General features: G+C 38.2%; 1 protein-coding gene and 1 long non-coding RNA gene across 2 annotated transcripts in view; one reads left to right on the top strand and one right to left on the bottom strand.

Moving 5' to 3' along the window:
* Positions 1 to 23737, bottom strand: part of LOC134804062 (uncharacterized) — a 211024-nt gene that overhangs the window by 36703 nt on the left and 150584 nt on the right. The window contains exon 16 of the mRNA XM_063776958.1: positions 4304 to 4389. Coding sequence (XP_063633028.1) covers positions 4304 to 4389 — 86 coding nt within the window. The remainder of the gene's footprint in view (positions 1 to 4303; positions 4390 to 23737) is intronic.
* LOC134804169 (uncharacterized) overlaps positions 1 to 23737 on the top strand; it is a 150746-nt gene that overhangs the window by 52572 nt on the left and 74437 nt on the right. The gene's annotated exons all lie outside the window — the stretch shown is intronic.

Genomic DNA, 23737 nt, shown 5'->3' with positions numbered 1-23737 from the left:
CCAAGCAATAGTAACACTAAAGGCGCCATTAATTAATTACGTAAGACAATTTTTGCCAGCTTTTGACCCCCTCCCTCCCCTATGTAAGAAATAATAAGAATAGGCTGATCCCGTCCCCCTCCCACCAATATAATTTATTTTCAAAAAAATATTTTTAAGAATGTTTATTTGTACCTGTACAAAGGTACTTGAGCTCGTTTAAGCTAACTCTGCACCGTGTTTGATAGCATAGAGTGTGGAAGTATTATTTTAAATGTCTTGTGATCTTACTTAAAGCCCCCTCCAGACTATGCGCGTGAATCGCGGGCGAAGCCGCGAATGCGAGTGTAGAGTCGATTTCGCTGTCTCCGAAAATCGACGCCACACTCGCGTTCGCGGCTTCGCGCCGCGATTCGCGCACGAGTGAGGAGGGGGCTTAAGAACTATGAAAACCCCCTCCCACCCCCTTGTAAGAAAAAATAAGATATGTTCGACCCCCCCTCCACCCCAAAATCGTCTTACGTAATAAATTAATGGCGCCAAAACTGTATCTCGAACTGAAAATACCCGATTTAAGTTTGCTAACACAACATGACTGATCGTCACATCGTCAGCGTCACAAAACATACGAGTAAATTGACCTCCGCAGTAAATATACAGCAAGATTGATTGTTCTAATAGGTATTCACAAAAACTTAATTGCTAAAATGGGAATCAAACCAAGTGAAGCGAGGTGGGTTGAATCCAAAATTGTACCCACTTTGGTATTCATCGTTGTTAATGACGTAAGCGCCATCGACATTATTGAACTTGAAAACACCACATAGGTATCGTATTGTCTGTATACCCACAACACAAGCCTTCTTACTTAGTCAATTTGTATAAGAATGTCCAATATTTATTTATTTATTTATTACTAACGCCATCTGTTAGAGAAAGAAATAATTAACATTAGCACGAATGTTAATTCATCATTTTGCCAACAGATGGCGCTAGTAGTAATACAAAGTGTTATTACTTTATTTTATTTTTTTAGGTTTATAAAATGATATTTTTATGTTTGATAACACATCTAGACATGAATTTAAATTACTATGTTAAATTTCAAACCTAACAGTGCAGTAGTTTTTCCGTAAAGTGTACCACAAGAATTCATAGTTCGTCGATTAGTGATAAGGCTCGCTTCGCTCGCCCTAATTAAAAAAAAATACCCACTTAATTGACTACGGCAGTTTCATGTATGTTTTTAATTTGATTAAAATGATTAATTTCACATTGTTTCTTTCTTTTAAAATACAATGTTACTTAAGCAGAGTTATTATTTTTTAGCTATTCTTTCGATTGGCATCATAAAAGTAGGGTGATTTTTCTTGACATTTAAGTCGGTTCGATTCCCAGACGAAGCAAGTAATTTTTAGAAAATCTATGAATGCAGAATTACTAACTTTTAAAAATAACATAAAGTCTTCTTTGAGCAAAATACACTATCTACGATATTTAAGGTACTTCCCCTTCATGTCCCATAAGTTTGGGACATCCTGTATAGCATGCTTATCGAATCGTAGGCCAAATTCGGCATGAACCTTTATTTTCGACCAGTTGAAATATGACTGGCGTTTGAAGTTTACGTGTTTCTGGTTTTGAGGTTTTGTATGGAAAAATTAGATCCCCAAGTAAGAACAGTGTAAGTTGGGAGCAACATAATTATGAAGTTATTATTTAATGTTTACCTTTAGAAAGTTTTGTTATTTGGTTAGATTAACCCTTCTATAAATGTACATTTTGTTAGCTTATTCTGCGATTAAGTCTTTTTTTTATAGTTCCATTACTATTATCAAATGTTCTGAAACCAGTAAATGAACGGTGTGTTCATTTACTGGAGTCGTCAAGATTAAATTTTTTCCCAAATTTAAATTTAAACGTAATGTTTGTGAGCTTGTTTTTTGTGATTCTGCATAGAAAACGATTCTGATTCTTTCAGCTAGGATTGGAACAAACTATAGTCCATTTACTAGATTTTTCATGCCTATGTATGAACAATAAATAAAATAAATAAATAAATAAATATTAGGGGACATCTTACACAGATCAAACCTAGCCCCAAACTAAGCAAAGCTTGTACTATGGGTACTAGGCGACGATATACATACTTGTATAGATAAATACATACTTATATACATATAAAACAACCATGACTCAGGAACAAATATTAGTGTTCATCACACAAATAAATGCCCTTACTGGGATTCGAACCCAGGACCATCGGCTTAGCAGACAGGGTCACTATCCACTAGACCAGACCGGTCGTCAAATACAGTAGACTAAAAAAAATTGGTTTGTTCATTTATTAGATTTCTACTAATTCTATGTATGAACAATGTAACCACGAACAATGTTTATTATTTTAAGCATTATTTGCTGAGCCAGACCCATTTTCTTCAAAATTTGCACGTTGTTTCTTGTTTCAAAGCTTGTTTATTTTTCTTCTTCATTATTTTAACATATTCCTGTCTTATTGGTAAATAACATTCATTTGATTACATTCTAATCTATTTGAAATCAATATAGACGCGTAAAAAAAGATATGAACGCTCCCGCTTTATTTGCTGAAAATAGCTGGAAACGTTTTTTTATTCAAAAATGTAGTTTTAATCGCAGAAATTACATTCTTGCTTATTATATGAGGATTGTTTAAATAGCAAATAATTATTCCAATGATTAATAATTGCTGAGAAATGATTTTTCAAAATGCTTAAGTGTTCATTTACTGGAGGTCTTACCCTATAACGAGTTAGCACTGATTGACTAGCACGTTATCATTTCGCGGATTAGCAAAGCAATATTTTGGTTTTAATTTGTACAAAATTGCCGGCAAATTGCGACCTGGCATGCAAATATTCACGTGTATTCACAAGTACCGCACCAGATGTTTTGTAACTTAACACGTTCAATGCGAAGCTGCATTTTGTGAACTCGCTCTCAGTGCGTTACAACCCATGAGAGTCCTGTATTGAACTTTTTCGCTGTGCGGTACAAGTCAATTACAGCCTGTATGAAGGGGCTTATATTTTACCTAAAATATCTTTACTAAATATATACTTATTAAATTTAATTATGACAAAGTTTAGTTTAATAACTAATCTACCTTATATTGCCTTCGCCGAAGTTGATGACCGTCGGTTGAGCTTTTATAGACGAATTAATTAACAGGTCAAAATTGACTTGTAACGCACAGCCAGTGCGGGTAGGGGTAAAAGTGTCGATGATTTAGTAGTGATGGGAAAGATAAACAAATATATCGATTCAATTTATTCATATTTTTAGTGTATATTTTTAAGGCAATTCTTACTGAATGTGTATGCATGTCTGCATATCAATTTTTTTTCGTCTTTGAATGAAACTTTTGTGAATAACTGCACTAACAACTCAGTAAAGTGAAGCAAATTCCCTTTTTAACTAAGAGGCTGCATGTACAATCCAGGCGTTTACAATACAAGGCCCAAATAAAATGCTCATTATTAATTTTCTGTACCATTTTAATCTTCTTTTTAAGCTTAATAATATGCAGTCATTTTACCACTATAATCATAATCAACAAACATGTGTAGTGATAACTGGGTAACAACACTAATGCGCACTGACCTTACCTGCAGTGCTATACAATGCCGTACACAACAGGTCATATAGGCCCTGTTCCGCACTGAATAGGAAAAGTTTTAATCTGGTGCGCACAGGTCTTACGTGACCTGTTAATTAATTTATATCCTGTCGGGTATAATGTTAAATGACAAACATAAATGTATACTTGACTATATAAAACAATTCAAATATCACAACATTATCGCCTTCGCACCGGGGGGATGTTACGTATTTCGGTCGCCGCACCAGGCGAAAGTCCAGTACAGGGTCAAAATGACCTGTTACTCCAGTGAACGTGTTAATACGAGCGTAATTTTTTTTTATTAGCCTATGTGTGTTCCACTGTTGGGCAAAGGCCTCCCCTCTCCCTTTCCAACGAGCGTAATGGTGTTTGAAAAAAAAACAGTAGAAACCGCTTAATACGATCACGTTTATAACGATTTCTCACATAATTAACACGTCATTTTACATGTGCCTATAACTTGTTGTATGTGTGTGTGTATTCGTTTCCACTTAAGACGCGTTGTTGACGTGGTCCTTTAAGATACTTCTAAACCAATCGACTGACGCGCGCAGCTACAGCACAATATCAACCTTCGTATACATATAAGGTGAAGTCTCAATGACGCGCCGCGCACGACAGGCGTTCAAAGGGTTAAGCGGGTTCTACTGTAACTGAGCTTACTTCAAAAACCCGCGTCTTGCCTTCTGCCTGAATGCACTTCTGCACTTCCTCGCCCCGTTGGCAGCCCATAGTGATATGCTCGTTCACTGTAAATAAGCAAATATTGTCTTCGGTTACCGCGATAGTTACTCACGATATAAAATTCTGTAAACGTAGGTATATCGCGTGTACATAATGAATTTAAAATACATCCCTACGTTATGCAAAACTACCCACAAACATTAATAATGAACAAAAACTATAAAAACCTGCCTGCCTGGAGTCTGCCTGTGACCACGAACGTAACGTCACATTCGAAACGTCAATCCATAAATAAACGTAAGTTTTTATGCGATTAAGTAGTTTTAAAATTATGCGTGAAAATCGTGTTAGTTTAAATCAATATAAAAAATATAAATTTCAAGGCAGGTTGTTCATGCACCATTAGTGCATAAAGCTAGTTAATCATTTGCATTATTTTACCACTAGTGGCTCTGTGAGCTGTAGACCTCGCGAGCAGAGCTTAAAACTGAATAAATGTATGGTTCCGTTGTTTAGAAGAATTTAGAGAATCTAAATTGACCATAAAAACTTAACTATCAATTGCTTACAAAATTCGGGAATTTGTTTAGATATGCGACCAGGCGGCTTAGCACGGTCGAGTTTTTATCCCTTGTCACCAAGCCTGTCACGTTCTAACAAGTATGTAAGTGCGAAAGGGACGCGCGTAGTGATAGTCGATAAAAATGGAACCGTGCTGAGCCACGTTGTAGAGTACAACATATGGACATACGAAACAATTTTTGGCTAACAGGCCAATTCAAACTTACACTGATATCAGAAAGACATCTAACTCATGTCATTTAGTTATCGTGCATTTCACTCGTTCTTGTCCGTATATGTATTGGCGTAAGCGAAACGCACGATGACTACTAAATAACATAATAAAAATATCATCCCGATGTCAGTGTACGGTCGATGCCCCTTAAGTATCCACGTCGCCATACTAATTGTATAGAAAAGTGGATAGAGTTAGACCAAGAAAAGTCTGCAGAGATTTTGACAGCACACGCAGTGCCAATGTTATTTGTGCCAGTGTCAAAATCTCTGCAGACTTTTCTCGGTCGAGTGTGGCCCATAATTTCCGAAAATCATTTTTTCTTCGAGGCAATTACTCCGTTCTCATATTTTGCGTTGCCCATAATTTCCCGAAATCATTCATTCTCGGTAGCAATTTTATTACTCCGTTCCCATATTTTCCCAATGGTTTTCTTCCGCAATCGCCTATTTTTAATATTTTTAAATTAATCTTTTCCGTATAGTTTTCGTTCTTTTAAATATCAAGGATAATATTTTCTTGTTACTGTATGTTAATAGTGTAGTAATTATATTTGTTTCTTGTAGGTATTTCACATACAACAAATATCAAAAACACTAAAATTAAAACATAATCTAAAAAACTACAAGTAAAAAACCAAACGCTGTCAGCCAATAACTCTAACCTACCTATATCTGGGAGCAGATTCGTTTTTAGGGTCATCAAAAAAAAAAAAACTCTAACCTACCTATCTCTGGGAGCACTTTCGTTTTTAGGGTCATCAAAAAAAATAACCCTAACCTACCTATCTCTGGGAGCAGTTTCGTTTTTAGGGTCATCAAAAAAAATAACCCTAACCTACCTATTTGAAAAAAACCTGGTTATTTAAAAAAAAAAAAAAAAAATTAAAAAAAGAGAAAATATGGAGATAGAGAATATTTAGTTAGTGAAAAAAAAAGCCTACTGGTTATTTTAACTACTGGGATCAAAAAGAAAAGGGAATAAATTGAGAAAGGGAAAATTTAGTTTATGAAAAAATGTCCACGAAAAATTAAATAAAGCGAAGAAATTCCACTGGGAAAAAATGAGAACGGAGTAATTGCCTCGAAGAAAAAATGATTTGCGGAAATTATGGGCCATTTTAGCGAGGCGAGACTTTGAGCCCGGGAAAGCGCTACGTACGAGCAACCTACAGCTAGTTCCCTGATCCCAAACCCCTAATCCCTGCGATTTATGGATGGTGACCGCCCATGCTAAGGGGCTGTCCATAAATTACGTCATCTATTTTTGACGATTTTGACCCCCCCCCCCCCCCTAAAATCATCCAAAAATCATGCTTCATGTGACCCTGTTTCCTCCTACGTCATGCTACCATCATCCGATGTCCAGACCCCCGCCCCCTAATTTGAAATGACGTAATTTATGAATAGCCCCTAACGTAAGTGGAAATTGACTCCTGGAACTGCCATGCCCTTGAACTTAAACCGCTAAAAAAATGTTCAAACAAAAACTCAAACGAATACGCTTACCTCGCGCTTCGCGCTCGCTTGATCAATCAGCAATACGATGTTTAAGTGCAAAAAATAAATAAAAAAAGTTGCATTTACTGGAGATCGAACCGGGTACCTATCCCATATCCTTGCTTGTAAGCGTCTTTCCAACTGCGCTATGATAGCATTTAGATGAGCTGGCGAAATTTGGTTACTTATTCTCGAGTAAGAATTTAAATATCTAATCTAAAGAGAACAAAGTGTATAGGGGACGTGCATGAACTATAGGGGGCAGCACAGGAGCCGTCAGATCTTTGGCGCGAAGCGTAGATGTGTAGTTTCCGATGTAGCCCACGAGATGGCAGAACCTACTATGCACAAGGAAACGTACTTACGAGAACGGTAGATGGTAGCACTTGCTTTGGCAATGTACATGTGCACATATGTTTCCGATTCAGGCCACAAGATGGCAGGCCCTCCAACGCGCACGGTCCCTATAGTGGGCGCGCGTGAACTATAGAGGGTAGCATAGGAGCCGTCAGATTTTTGGCGTGAGGCGTAAATGTGACGTTTATGCTTCCGATGTAGCCCACAACATGACAGAACCTACTATGCATAAGGAAACGTACCTACAAGAACGGTAGATGGTAGAACTTGTTTTGGCAATGTACATGTTTCCGATTCAGGCCACAAGATGGCAGACCCTCCAACGCGCACGGTCCCTATATGTAGTAGAGGGTTATTGTCATACTAAATTTTGTAGTCACAGTAAATTTACTGCCATCTTTCGATACAGGATTAAAATGAAAATGAAAAAAAAATATATCAAAAAAATGTATGTATGTATGGATAAATGATTTTATTTATTTTTAGAACGCCATATGATTTTGACCCAGTAAAAGATTACTGATATGAGTAAAAATTGTTAAATATAAAATGGTGTCGCCATCTAGACGAGCATAGGCCAAAGGTATGGCGCCGTATATTTAAGAATCAAATTTTCTTTAAAGCGGAAAAAGCCATCATCTCTTGCAAAAAATAAACGAATACGCTTAGCCCGCGCTTGATTTAAATACGATTTTTTTAATTTTTTCAAAATAAAAAAATGAAATAAAAAACACCAATTGATACGAAATTTAAGTATAAAAAAATACAAAAAGTTATGTAGCAGCATACAATTACTGGGGATGGAACCAGGGACCTCCCGATGCAAACAAAAAAGCGAACGTTTGCAAAATGCGCCATTATAGTTCTTACTCGTACTAAAGCTGACGAAATTTAGCTACTCAATCTCAAGTAAAAACTAAATATCAAAATACCGCCGAAACCAGCGATACAAATTTTCTGAATTTTTGGCCCTTTAATCTATAAACATATATCAAAAAGAAAAAACTCTTATGATATCGATACGACTATTTGTTTAGGCGACAGGTATCACGACTCCGCCATTTTTAAAAAAATCCAAAAACCGGATTGACAAAAAAAATTTATTTAGTCATAGAATCTGGTCAAAAAATTTCATGAGAATCGGTTAAGAATTGCGACCTGTATAGGAGAACATCCGGACATACGAAAGCAAAATGCCCGAGTCAAAACGTAGACCTTCGCTTCGCTTCGGTCAATTATTATTTTAAGTAACTCTACTGTACTTAAAGGTATTAATCAGTTAGCGATATAGGTACAAGATTGCATTAGGTAAACGTACTAGTGCTCGACATGCTAATGCCCAATAGATGACACCTTGCTGTCACCTCTATTGACAATGACTTAAGTTTCAAGATGACATGTACTGGGACCTCGTCGAGCACCAGGACATTTACCTTACAAGTCCGTCAATTTAAAGTCACATTTTCATGGAAATATGACGTTCATGGAGACGCCTTCATACTTGCAAAATATGTATGTGCAGAGTTAGCTTGGTCCTATTTTTAGGGTTCCGTACCACAAAAGGAAAAAACGGAACCCTTGTAGGATCACTCGTGCGTCTGTCTGTCTGTCTGTCTGTCTGTCTGTCCGTCTATCACAGCCCATTTTCTCCAAAACTACTGGACCAATTAAGTTGAAATTTGGTACACATATATTATGTAAATTCGTGACCCAAAGACGGACATCTTACGTAAACAAATGAATTTTAAACATGGAGGCCACTTTTGGGGGGTAAAAGAGACAATTAAAAAATTATGTTTTTAAAACTATATCGTGTCAAAATGAAAGAGCTCATTTTAAGAAAATGTTTTTTTGTAATTTAAAATAAATAGTGTAGAGGTTATTTAAGAAAATAGCCAATGAATTACCATTCCCCCCTTCCCCTTTATCTCCGAAACTACTGGGTCTAAAATTTTGAAAAAAATATACAAAATGTTCTTTACCTATAGATGACAGGAAAACCGATTAGAAATATGGAGTCAAGCGTGAGTCGGTCTAATTACTTAGTATTTGATCCGACCCCTACGGGTTTTTTAAAGGCAATTCACTCGAGTTTCACATATAAAAAAAATACATTGTTAGAAATTGGGTAATGTACGGAACCCTTGAAACGCGAGTCCGACTCGCACTTGGCCGGTTTTACTCATTACGAGAGAGGCATTGAAGTGCAAGTCGTATTGTACGTCAAATGAAGTTGCCATGTGTTAGGTTAGTCCGTATTGTCTCTTTCACTCCTGTACCGATAGGCTAATGCTAATCAGTGCATTAAATGAGTACAACGCGAGCGCACGTCTTTTATTTATCACAGTGGCGACGAGTGGTGCTGGTGGTGTATCACAGTGGCGACGAGTGGTGCTGGTGGTGTATCACAGTGGCGACGAGTGGGGCTGGTGGTGTATCACAGTGGCGACGAGTGGTGCTGGTGGTGTATCACAGTGGCGACGAGTGGTGCTGGTGGTGTATCACAGTGGCGACGAGTGGTGCTGGTGGTGTATCACAGTGGCGACGAGTGGTGCTGGTGGTGTATCACAGTGGCGACGAGTGGTGCTGGTGGTGTATCACAGTGGTTTGTAAATAAAGTTCAGTTTTTAAGCAAAACTTTGTGTTATTTCCATTGCGTGTTAAATGTTAGGGGGATGAATGTAAATTTACTGTGAAATACCATACATATATATGTATCATTTATTTATTTATATTTATTTATAATAACGGTACAGCTATCATGACAGTTGCCCAATGCGATAGTGTACCAAATATTTACCTAAAGCTGGTTTCATAGTGCATTGAGATCACTCTGACCCACGCTTAATATTATTTTTTATCTCCCATTTATCAAGAGATTTGTATAATAAACTACAGTGAAACATGGATAAGTGAGACTTCAAGGGACGAGCAGATTTGTCTCACTTAAAGAGGTATTCCACTTACCCAGGCTCTCAGTTAGCCAGGTACAAATAAATTTCTGTCTGATTTTACAGAGGGTTCCATTAATAGAGGTAAGAATAGAGTATATTTCAGTTATAGTGGTGGTTAATAAGGAATTTTGTAATAATCTCTAAAAATAAATAAGGTAGAATAATCCTTGTCCCTAAATATGTTTTAAGTCTGTTTAAATATTTCTTTGAATTTATTTTGAATGATTCTCCAAAGGATAGATATTTTAAAATAAAATAAAATTTGATACGGACTTCATTGCGTCTTAGAAATTTATTAAATGAAAATTTGTTTATTCGTGTTACTTATCAAGATTTCAGCTTTCGTTTCGATAGTCTTAACTACATAAAGTAACTAAATCAAACTTGAAGTCGTTTAGACACAATTAAGCAAATGCGGAATTTGTGGATAGACTAAGAGTTAGTAAGAATACGGAAATTGATCAATAAAGTCCAAGTTAGAGAGGTCATAGATTGACATTATCTCAGATACAGAGGTCAATTCCTATAAAATTCTAAAAAACAATTAGGAAAATGTAATCTTATAAATATAGTCTCAGTAAAAGAGGTAAAATACACTGTCTCAATTATAGAGGTAAATGTGACTATAAAATCACAACAACTAATCCCGTCGTCGTTCGTTTTATCTCACTAACAGAGGTAATTTAGTGCTAAAGTGTCGGGACCGCACCATAAGTCCCAGCTATAGAGGTTTCTCACTTATCCAGGTCCCACTTAACCAGGTTTCACTGTATATATTTTTTTAAACTTAATAAGTGTAGCTTTACGACTATAATTTTTTTTTTGTTTTCAGATTTCTGCTACACTTTTTTTTTTAAATTGGTAATTATAAAAAAACGTTTTTTAGTCTGTACTACTTTATTATTTTTTTTTGTTAGAAAGTGCATTATTTTTGTACTAAAAATAGATTCTTCATTCTCAATTTTTCTGAAAATGATATGTCACATGTCCTAATAGGTATAGTTTTAGAGAAATGTTGCTCCAAGTGAAGCGCGGCAGCGTCAAATTAGCGTCAAACGAGATGGTGTGACCAAATATCCGCCCAGATGGACATCACACTAAGCAACGCTTTCCACAAAGTAACCGACAGGGAGAAGTGGAGAGCTGCCATAGGAATAATTAGCAAGCGGAGTCACGATCTTCAGCAGTGAGGGACCGACTTAAAAGAGAAGAAGAAGATGTATCATTTGCTTTTTTTTAATTCACTCAATAGGTTTATTTCTCTCTCTGCACTCATTGTAGATATCTGTGTTTGGCCCTATGGTTGACTGGTAGAGAATGCCATTTGGCATTAAGTCCGCCATTTGTACATTTTGTTGTATATATTTTGTGCAATAAAGTTTAAATAAATAAATACTTATTTTTTTATTTTATTTATTTGGGGCATCAACATCAACAGCAATACAAAATTACATAATACATAGCACAGTGAGCAAAAAACAAAGCCAATAACAGATGTCCACAATAATACAGTTAATATGCAATAACTAAGTGGAAACTATACAAAAATGTTAAGAAAAAAGAAGGGAGGAAAAATACATTTCACAAAGTAGGTGCAAGGGCTTGCGTAACGTGTGTGTGTGTTTACGTGCACGTGTTTGTGTTTGTGTGTGTGTATTTGTCTGTGATAGAGTGTGTGGTGTGAGACGACTACGATGTATGTATTATGATTTACTTATCTATCTATTTATAATTTGTCAATTGTCGGCATTGTCGCTAATTTTGGATTTCAGTAGCAGTGACCGAACACGATTCTTTAAAGTTGTTTTTGTGCAGTCGAACAAGTCGATACTACTAAATTGTTTATTAGGGCGAGCGAAGCGAGCCCTATCACTATTCGACAAACTATGCATTCTTGTGGTACACTTTACGGAAAAACTATCGCACTGATAGGTTTGAAATTTAACATAGTAATTTAAATTCATGTCTAGATGTGTTATCAAAGATAAAAATATCATTTTATAAACCTAAAAAAATAAAATAAAGGAATAACACTTTGTATTACTACTAGCGCCATCTGTTAGAAAAATTATGAATTAAAATTCGTGCTAATGTACTATGTGCTAACAACGATGAATACAAAAAAGGGTTAACATTTTGGATTCTGACCCATCTCGCTTCGCTCGGTTTGATTCCCAATTTAGCAATTAAGTTACTGTGAATACTGGAACATTCAATCTTGCTGTATATTCACTGCGGAGGTCAAAATTTACTCGTATGTTCTGTTCTGTGACGCTGATGAACTGATCAGTCATGTTGTGTTAGCAAACTTAAATCGGGTATTTTCAGTTCGAGAAACAGTTTTAGTGTTACTATTGCTTGGAACTGCCAAAATTATAAATAAAGATAAGCATATTAGCACGGACATTAGCATATTAACAAAATGACCTAGAACCCTGGCAGTACCTAGGGGAACTCAGGTTTGGTGCGACATAGGCACACGCTGTTTTACTAATCCGACACGTCTTGATGAGCACTTGGGAGATCAGTACGATAGAGCTGATGCTGAACCCAGGTTGTACCTAGCGGAACCCAGGTTTGATGCAACATAGACACATACTGGGTTGGACATCCGACTCGTCCTGATGATCACTTGGTAGAGCAGTACCCAAGATAGCTGATGCTGAACCCTGGCAGTACCTAGTGGAGCTCGGGTTTAATACTACATATGCACACGCTGTTTTGGTCATCCGACTCGTCTTGATGAGCACTTAGGAGGGTAGTACACAAGATAGAGCTGATGCTGAACCCTGGCAGTACCTATTGGAACTCAGGTTTGGTGCAACATAGGCACACGTTGTTTTAAGGGGCCCACTGATTAACAGTCCGCCGGACGGTATCGGCCTGTCAGTTAGAACAAAATTTTTACAGTTCCGAACAACTGACAGGGCGATACCGTCCGGCGGACTGTTAATCAGTGGGCCTCTTTAGTCATCTGACTCGTCTTGATGAGGACTTAAGAGAACAAATTATGCGTAAGTTTATGTGCGGAGCAGCATGATTACCGTCAGTAGGTGTCCAGACGGGATAGTTTTACGCTCAATTGTGTGGTGTGGATGCATAAATAAATTCAAGGACATTGGCTCGCTGACCCAACATCATGTAGGAAAGCCAGTTGGCTTCCTTACAAAAAGTACTGGGCGACCGTGTACGATGTAATAAGCGCTTATGAAATTCTATTTATTACGTGTGGATGATATTGGCAATTTGATTTTGTCGCCTGGGCACGTTTTTAATGGAAAAAGTAAAAGCTGTAACAGACAGGCGTACCGGACAGCGACCGGGGTCCAATTAGTAGGTATATTTCTTTCTTGCTCTCACTTATAGCTGCGTCCTTAAGACAAAACAGGAGCTGAGTTTTTAATATTTTAGGTAGGACCGTTTTGCTTTTTTGGCCAATTGATATCAGTTTTGAATACTACGCCTCTCATTGCGGCATAGTCAATGAGGCCATTTTGGCCATTTTTGAAGGGCTCTAGCGCCTTAAAAAACAAAAATATCAAAAAAAGCAAAACGGTCCAACACAGATATTGACAATATTAATCTGTGTTGAAAAAATCATTGCTCTAGCATCAAAACCCACGGAGGAAACAGTCGAGTACGTTTGTATGGAGAAATGACCACTCCTGTTGGCTCTTAACGGACTTATTACTTACCCACTCGATCGAACATGGAACAAGCCTCGGACTGGATCAAAGTCGCGGTCCGGCTTAGGTAGAAAAACTCCGCGAGCCCTTACAAAGCTCTGCTTTTTGCTAGTTATTATCTAGTTTTAAAATACGATTGATGGGCGAATTTTGACCATAGTTGGTATGAACTCTGGGTAGACTAAACAGACAACGCTCAGAATTCCTAGTTCTAATTGATGGCACTGAAAATTTGATCTCCGACAGCAAAGGAGAACTGTCAATGCGCCCCGAGAGTATGTCGTACAATACAGTAATATCTAGTAAAACCCTTCTATCCTGGAGAATAAGTAAGCGGTGACGAATACACCTGGACTCGTAGTCGGTATCCCATTGTCTGGACGGCTACCGTGAAAATCGAAAATCGTCAATTGCGGGCATTTTTCTCTGTCACTCTAATTACGCCTTCATTGGAGTAAAAGAGAAAGATCCCCGCAATTTGCGAATTTCTGTTTTCGCGGTTGCCCCTCTGATACGGAAGCCCAGGTGGCGCAAGAAGGAGCGCTGGACTTTTTCTATTTTTTCCTTATGAATAATATACTGGGGAGACTAAACGCAGCTAGTGTATTCAAGAACACTTCGGACATATGCATAGTATACTATTTTAATGCATCCGACATCCTCAAATTCACCACAGACGCGAAACACGAAACCCAGATTTTTATAAGCACGGTTCACAATACGTATGTTAATTTTGAATCAAGTGTCACCCACTCACTGAGTATACTCGCTCTACTTTACCTCCGATACTATACTGAAACTTAATTGGACAAGGACTACGGGTAAAGGAGATATGGGCGCATTTTGTTATGTTAACAGTTATACGGTTATTAATGTAATACTGCAATAAACGGTCCAGATCACCCTGTAGCTGTTGACAGTCGCTCAAACTACTGACATCCGTGAAGATTTTTCTGTCGTCGGCATACATAAGAAACTTTTAAAATCTAAATACTGAATAGATATCAAAGAGATATGCGTTGTAAAGCAACGGACCGAGATGCGACCCCTGGGGGACACCAGAAGGGACATTCACAAAGTTTGACCTGCATCCACAGAGGACAACCGCTTGCCGCCTGTTCGACACGTATCACGTAACCCATCTAAAGACATCACCACGGAGACCGAACCAGTGTAGCTTGCGAAGCAGGATGACGTGATCCACTCTGTCAAATGCTTTTTCGAAATCTGTGTAGATCACGTCAACCTGCTTTCTTTTATCCATATTTTTAACCACGAAGTTCGTAAAATCTATTACATTCGATATCGTAGAACGATTCCTGAGAAATCCATGTTGCTGAGGGGGAATACCTTTGTTTATTACGTCGTAAATATTATTTAATATAATTTTCTCAAACGTTTTAGCGAACTGATTTAAAATTGATATAGGGCGATTATTTATTATTTTAGATTTGGGTCCTTTCTTGTGAATTGGGACAATTAAGGCCTCCTTCCATTTTTCCGGAAATAAACCCTCAGATAAAGACTTTTTAAATAATATAGCAAGTGGATGACTCAGGCTCGATGCACAGTTTTTAATAAAAAGGGGGGGATCCCATCGCACTTAATAAATAAAATGGGTAAACACCATAACATTTCAGGTACTTCAGGTCCTTAGAAATTTATTTTGTACTCGCGTTCCAGAGCCTCGTACAATGCACGTATGGCGACTATATTTGAAAAACCTTGTGCCTGCCTCATGACCTCTCCCTCTTGGACCCCCGCAAGGGTTAGACATGTCTAAGTCCCCGCGCTAATCTATTGACCGAAGCGAAGCGAAGGTCTACGTTTTGACTCGGGCATTTTGCTTTCGTATGTCGGGATGTTCTCCTCTACAGGTCGCAATTCTTAACCGATTCTCGTGAAATTTTGTGACCGAATTTTATGAGTAAAAATAAATTTTTTTTGTCAATCCGGTTTTTGGAAATTTTTAAAAATGGCGGAGTCGTGATACCTGGCGCCTAAACAAATAGTCGTATCGATATCATAAGACTTTTTTCTTTTTGAAACATGTTTACAGAGTTAATAGCAAAAACTGCAGAAAAAAGTTATCGCTGGTTTAGGCGGTATTTAGATATTTAATTTTAACTAATTTTAATTTGAGAAGGAGTAGCTAAATTTCGTCAACCCATCTAAGAACTATTTGGCTCAGTTTGTAAACGTTTGCTTTTTCTGTTTGCACAGAGGTTCGATCCCCAGTAATTGTATGCTGGGATATTATAACTTTTTGTATTTTTTTACACATAAATTTCGTATTGTTTTTCTTTAATTTACTATACACCGTGTTTTTATTGAATTCCGTTAACTTCGGGGTATAGTTAAGTACGTTTATAAGAACTAAATGGCATAGTTAATTTTCAAAAAAATTTTTTTTTTTGTTTTCTTTTTTGTTTTTTTTTTTTTTAAAAAGTAATTAAATGTAGCATATAGCGTTGTTGTAACACGGGCATTACATTTAACTCAACCAAACAATTGAAATCTGTGACATATCAATGTCATTTCGTACATCAATCGACCGAGATTGTACTTAAGTTTAGTAGCAAATGTATGAACTCATTCTAAACACTAATCAATATGTAAGCCGGCCCTAAGGCAAGTGTACACGCTTGTAGAGGCCTTATAGTAAAAAAATAAATTATGGATTATCTCCGAAATGGACTTAATTAGAACATCGGTGTCTTTGAGAAAGTTACTTGATTTAAGCTCAGGAATGCACCCTTGAAATTAACGGAAATCAAAAAAAAACACGGTGTATTTAAAGCTCTTAGCACCATGTTATTTCAAGCTCTGCTCGCGAGGTCTACAGCTCACAGAGCCACTAGTTTATTGAACAAATTATAAATTTTACTGCATTTAATTCGTGTGAGAAATTCGGAGCGCATAAGCTCGAAGGTGCAACAGTGTACCACTGCACGTCACGCCTACGCTACAAAACGGATGAGTGCTACGCTGCTACGACGCCCCCCGCCTCATCTATTACGCATCATCCGCTACGCTGCGCTCGACGCCGTGACCTGCTGTTCACTTATGCGCCCCTGGTACTTCGCCTTACGCTTGCTTTACAATTGCTTTCTTGCTAAAATAGTAGAAGAGCCGGCCGCAAAATTTCTAACCGACTTGATACCACGATGAAATGCACAATGGTTTCCCATAAAAGTGATGCTAAGTCCGAATTCGATAGTCTGCCACGGCGGAACTGTTAAATCTGGCGTAAAGGAAACTATGATGAGTCCATATGAAGAGTATATTGTCGAGGATTAGGCACTGATACAAATTTAGTCTGGTTAGCAGCAAGGTCGAAACGAATGTGACGGCATCACGCACGCGAACAAAAGCTGTATATTTATTCAAACATTTAAACTTGTTCCACGTGCGTTTATGCAGTTACCTATAAAACAAGATTCTTTAAGTTTACGAAGACACTTTCCAACACTGGCCCTTAAACCAAAGCAATCTTGTTTAAACACACAAACACAAAACTTAAATAGTGACTTACACTTCAGTATAACATTAAATTAACAAAAACATATGCACTGAACTTTCGCTACACCTTATTAACAAAGTTCAGTTATTCACATTATGAATTGTTATTCAATAAATGTTTATAAAATAAACAAGTCTTTTAATTTCATGTAATCACTATCATGTTTGACTAAACCAACAAATAACCATGATGGTAATTACATTAAGAACACAATTATTACATAGAATACATAGTTAAATGTATTTACCTATGACAGTAATGTGAGCTGTCTCACAAACTTACTGTGTTTAACTTTACACAACGCTTTCGTCAGTATATCTGCCAACATATCATTAGTATTTAGATACTCAATAGTAATCTTATTACTATTTACAAGTTCTCTAATAAAATGATGCCGTATATCGATATGTTTGGTCCTAGCATGATGTAAAGAGCTCCTACACAATTTTAGCGCTGACTGATTGTCATTGAAAATTGTCGGTACAATTTCTTTATTTATAATTTCTTTCAGAAATGTACTAATAAACAAACCCTCTTTACAAGAATTAGACAAAGAGTAGTATTCGGCTTCGGTAGAGCTAAGGCTAACTGTTTTTTGCTTGCGACTTTCCCAAGTAACTACTGACTCACCTATTTTAAAAACATAGCCCGTGTACGACCGGCGGTCCACGTCGTCACTGCCCCAGTCTGCATCCGCATATCCGGTGATATCCAGCTGCTGCTTGCCTTTCTTAAAAGTCAAACGGAGATCCAAGGTACCTTTCAAGTAGCGCAGGACTCTTTTGGCTGCTTTCCAGTGGGTCTCTGTAAATGATTCATTAAATTGACTCAAGTAGCTAACTGCGTATGCGATGTCTGGTCGGGTACAGATAGCAATATACATAAGAGAACCTACAAGACCTCTATAATCATAGGTATCATCTCTTTGATTGCCCCTAGGTAACTTCAGTCCAGTTTCCATGGGAGTAGGCGAACACTTACACTCTTCCATTTTATATTTCTTCAGCACCATCGCGATATAACTCGATTGATCGAGAGTAATTTTGTTTTCATCTCTACACAATCTCATACCTAACACCTGATGAGCTGGCCCTAGATCTGTTATATCAAATTCCTTCATTAATTTGACTTTGACATCTAGCTTATCACGTTCATCACCTGTCGAAAACAATATTATATCATCAACGTACAGAGCAATAATTATAAACGACCCCTTCAGTCGCTGAAAATAAACACAAGGCTCAGATGATGACTTATTGAACTTCAACTTACTGCATAGAACATGATCAATCTTCTCGTACCATGCCTTTGAGGCTTGTTTCAACCCGTAAATAGCTTTATTTAATTTGTAGACCTTACTTTCTTGACCTTTAACTATAAAGCCTTCCGGTTGTTCCATGAACACAGTTTCCTTCAAGTCACCGTTGAGAAATGCTGTTTTTACATCAAGATGTTCAATCTTCATACCGTACTCAACCGCCAAGGCTAACAAAGTACGTATAGTGGAATATCTGACAACCGGTGAATACGTTTCCTCATAGTCTATTCCATATTGCTGCGTGAAGCCTTTAGCTACCAGGCGTGCCCTATATTTGAGTAGTTCACCGTTCAATCCACGTTTCACTTTGAACACCCACTTGCATTTGACAGGTTTTTGTGACTCTCGTCGATCTGTCAGTGTCCAACACTCGTTCTTAATAAATGAGTTGTACTCACAAGACATTGCTTCCCTCCAATTGTCAGCATCTGGACCATTCAGTGCTTCTCGTACAGTCCGTGGAGCATCTGGATCGCACGTGCCCGCTAGGAATCCAAAATGTGGTGAACCCGATGAACTGTCATATTCCGAAGTATCCGTACTCTCCTCCTCTGGAATATAAGTTGCATCGGCCGGATCATCACATTCACTAGAGCTAGACGAATCATTTATTGTGATCGTACTCGTTCGATCACTCGTACTCTGAGAATTTTGTGTTAAATTGGCATCATCAGACGTACCGCTCACTACCGATATCACTGGTTGTACAGAAGTTGGGTTCGACAATTCGATTACAACATTTTTATTTCCATTATTGTCAATTTGTGGAAATATTTCAATTGACTCAATGACATTGTCAATGTCATCATTTGATACATTTTTAATGAACGTATTTTCTAAGAAGGTTACATCCCTGGCTTTGATGCATTTTGTTGGTTGTTCCGGGTCCAAGAGTCTATAACCCTTTGTATGCTCACAATACCCAACAAAAATGTACTTTTTGCATTTCGGATCTAATTTCGAACGCTTCAAAGTCATCGCATAAGCCACAGAACCAAAGATACGTAAATGACTTAGAGATACCTTTTTGCCACTCCACTTTTCTTCAGGAGTGCTCCCCAGTACAGCTTTCGTAGGACAGCGGTTTTTGACGTAGACTGCCGTGTTAACGGCCTCCGCCCAGAATTCGTTGCTCAGGCCCGCATCTTGCAGCATGCATCTTGCAGCCTGCATCACGGTCCTGTTCGCGCGTTCTGCGACCCCGTTCTGAGCAGCGGAGCCAGGAACAGTGGTTTGATGCACGATGCCATTGCTCTTGAGATACGCCTGAAAAGCAGAACTGGTGTATTCTCCTCCGTTGTCGCTACGTAGCGATTTTATCTTTTTACCTGTCTGGTTCTCCACTAAAGCCTTAAACTCTTTGAACCTATCAAATACTTCACCTTTTTTAGTTAAAAAGTACACAAACGTCTTTCTAGAATAGTCATCTATGAAAAGCAAGAAATACCTCGCACCGCTGAATGAGGGAGATGGTAGCGGCCCACAGACGTCTGTATGTACTAAACCCAGGACCTCTTTAGCCCTGTTGTGAGATTTCTTAGGAAAGGGGACCCTACTTGCCTTACCTTGTACACACGCTACACACGTTTCAAAATCTCTACTATCATATGATATACCAGAAGCCATACCTTTTTTCAAAAGTTCCATGCTTCTTCTGTTAAGATGCGATAGACGACGATGCCAAACCTTCTCTGAAGCTACAGATACAGTTCCGTCGCTAGTAACCGCACGCTTCGCCTCCACTGCTGCATTGGCCATCTGTTTGTTCTGTAAAGGAACATTAGAACACGCCCCCACAGTGTCAAGGACATAAACATCATTTTTCAAAGTAGCTGTCGCTGCAATAACCCCATTATCTAATATTTCGCAACTATCGGATTCGAATACTATCTTAAAGCCTTTCTTTGCCATGGCGCTTACCGACAATAAGTTAGCTACTAAATTAGGTACATAATACACATCACTTATAGTCTTTACAGTGCCATTACGTTGTTCCACTTGAACATTACCTCGCCCGGCCGTAAATAGTTTGTCTCCGTTAGCTACAGTCACTTGCAACGATTTCTCTGACTTCATGTCACTCATCATGTTCACATCTCGACAAAGATGACTCGCCGATCCACTGTCCACGTACCAAAGATCACTTTCCACGTTCACCGACAGCGCCGTGAGTAGAGCCTTTGCCGACGACGTTTCTTTGCTACTTTTCTTTTTGTTCAACATCGGACAATCTTTCTTGAAATGTCCGGTCCTCTTACATACATAACACCTGGGCAGCTTTCTCGCGGCCGCCAGAGCCGTAACTCCGTCTCCGTCGCGCTTGCTGTCGTCACGTCGCATCCTTTCCTGTAGCAGCTTCGCCGATACAACTTCGCTAGATAATTTGGCAGTTGACGAGTTCTCAATAGCCATGATTAGCGGGTCGTAGTCCTCAGGAAGTCCGCTCAGCATGATGACCGCAACAAAGTCATCCTCCAACCCAGCACCAATATCCTGAAGTTGTTGTGCGACATCCGTGATTTTGTTTATGTATTTCTCCATACTCTGACAATCCGTTAACTTTGTGCTAAACAAAGTTCGCAACAGGCCTAGTCTCCGACATAATCCCTTATCTTCATATGCTTTCTGAAGACTCGTCCATGCTTTGTGTGCCGAGGTCACGTTCCTTATGTGTACGAAGGCCGTCGATTGCACGGACAATGCAATGCGTGCGAGCGCTTTCTGGCCCTTTTTCACATCTTCCAGTTTTTTATCGTCAACCTCTTTTTCCACAAAATCCCAAAGATCTTCATGAACTAACACCATCTTCATCATAAATTTCCACGATGAATAGTTTTCCATTCCTTTTAGTTTTTCCATCACGAGTGGAGATGAGGAACTTGTACTGGACGCCATTACTGCCGGCAACCGTATTAACTATTTTCGCTTTTTACGCTCGAAATACGTTATGATTTTTATTGAAAACGCGCAGGCCCATGACCTGTTAAATCTGGCGTAAAGGAAACTATGATGAGTCCATATGAAGAGTATATTGTCGAGGATTAGGCACTGATACAAATTTAGTCTGGTTAGCAGCAAGGTCGAAACGAATGTGACGGCATCACGCAAGCGAACAAAAGCTGTATATTTATTCAAACATTTAAACTTGTTCCACGTGCGTTTATGCAGTTACCTATAAAACAAGATTCTTTAAGTTTACGAAGACACTTTCCAACAGGAATTTGCCGAAAGTACGAAAAAGAAGGCCACTTCCGGTGCGATAAAGGGGGCTGATTTAACCCATCTGATACCGAAATAATAGTTATGGCAGCAGTTAGAAATTTACATGTAGACACAGAAAAGCGAAATCTGCCAGTATTTTTTTTTGCCGGAAGTGCTTGGCAGACGCTCTCAAAGGTGGCCAACGGGACCCCTAATTTAACCCATCTGATACCACCATGAAACCAATTCCAGTCGGTAGATATGAACCCTCATGTCAGGAATATATAAGTCTGCCAAGGCTTTTCCTGCCGAAACACCTTGGCAGACGAGATTATGTAAGCAAGGTCGCCATCGGTTACCCTACACTAACCCATCTGATACCACCATGAAACCAATTCCAGTCGGTAGGTATGAACCCCCAGTTTAGGAATATATAAGTCTGCCAAGGTTTTTCCTGCCGAAACACCTTGGCAGACGAGATTATAAGCAAGATGACCATCGGTTACCGTACACTAACCCATCTGATACCGCCATGAAACCAATTCCAGTCGGTAGGTATGAACCCTCATTTCAGGAATATATAAGTCTGCCAAGGCTTTTCCTGCCGAAACATCTTGGCAGACGAGATTATGTTAGCAAGGTGTACATCAGTTACCCTACATTAACCCATCTGATACCACCATGAAACCAATTCCAGTCGGTAGGTATGAACCTTCGGAAATTTTTAAGTCTGCCAAGGCCTTTCCTGCCGAAACTCCTTGACAGACGAGATTATGTAAGCAACATCCGCATCCGTGGGACCCGTATACGTAATTAAGAGGCTTATTTATTACTTTATGCTTATAATATATTTGTATATGATTATGTTGTAATAAAATATATTTATAAATTATTAATATACAAAATATACATTAGGCATTCATTACCTGCTTACGGCAGTAGTAGGGATTAGTGGGTCAGTTCTGGCTCACTGAGCCAGACCAACAGTCCCTCCCCCTTTTTTTCCCTTGTTGGAGCCTTGCAACCTTGCCTTGGACCCAACTTAATGTCATCGTAGTTCGAATCTAACCTAATCTATTTTTTATTATTTTTAGAATATTTCAATTACATACCTACTTTTGCAAAGTTAAATGTTGAAATCTCTATTTTCCACAATGGAATTTTAATGTGACTTTAATGTATGTGCATAACATACTTTACTTAGAAACTGGGTTTAGAAATATAAAAACACACATTTTATATAGGATAAGTTTATTCAAGTAATACTCGAACATATGAGATATAGTAACATCATTAAGTACTTATTCTGTGTACAGTGGAGAAAACATGAACGAAACCATGCAATTTGACATTTTTCGTTATAAAATAAAGATAAACTATACAGTATTTGCCACAAACCGATGTAAAAAAAACTTTGCAGTTGTTGATTACAATACCATATCTTACAATTTCTCTCCATGAACATTTTATGATACCCAACCTTCCGGTTTTCGCCCGAATGAATCAAAATATTCACCAACACCATTGACATCAATATAACCATGGCTATCCAATGTCAGCCAGGTTTAAAATCCGGATCTAAATTGATAGAGTTAGACCGTAAAAAGTCTGCAGCGATTTTGATAGCCCACGCAGTGCAAGTGTCATTTTAAACGTCAAACGTCTATGAAATTATGACGTATAAATAACACTTACACTGCGTGGGCTATCAAACCCGCTGGAGACTTTTATTGGTGCGACTATAATAAGCAATTTAAACAGGTGAACAGGTAGCTGAACAAACATTGGCATTTTGTTGGCTGCAAATACATTCAATTCCACGCCTATATTCATTTTACTCATATAGTGTTTAATTTCTTGTGGACTTATCTTTAGTTATATTACACGTGTGATGAAATAAGTCATTGTCTGTTTTATTTATCTAGTAATTAACTGTTGTAATCGACACTTACACCCCGATTTTTATTGATTTCTATAACGTTATCATGCAAACTCGGAATAACTAATACAATTAAGCGTTGCTGTTAACGCTGTATCAAAACGATCTTCTAGCCTTACACTACCATAAGCTAAGAACAT

The sequence above is a fragment of the Cydia splendana genome, chromosome Z (assembly GCF_910591565.1).
Source record: "Cydia splendana chromosome Z, ilCydSple1.2, whole genome shotgun sequence".
NCBI classification, from domain to species: Eukaryota; Metazoa; Arthropoda; class Insecta; order Lepidoptera; family Tortricidae; genus Cydia; species Cydia splendana.
The sequence above is the reverse complement of the archived record's forward strand: the minus strand, read 5'-3'. Positions and strand labels throughout refer to the sequence as shown.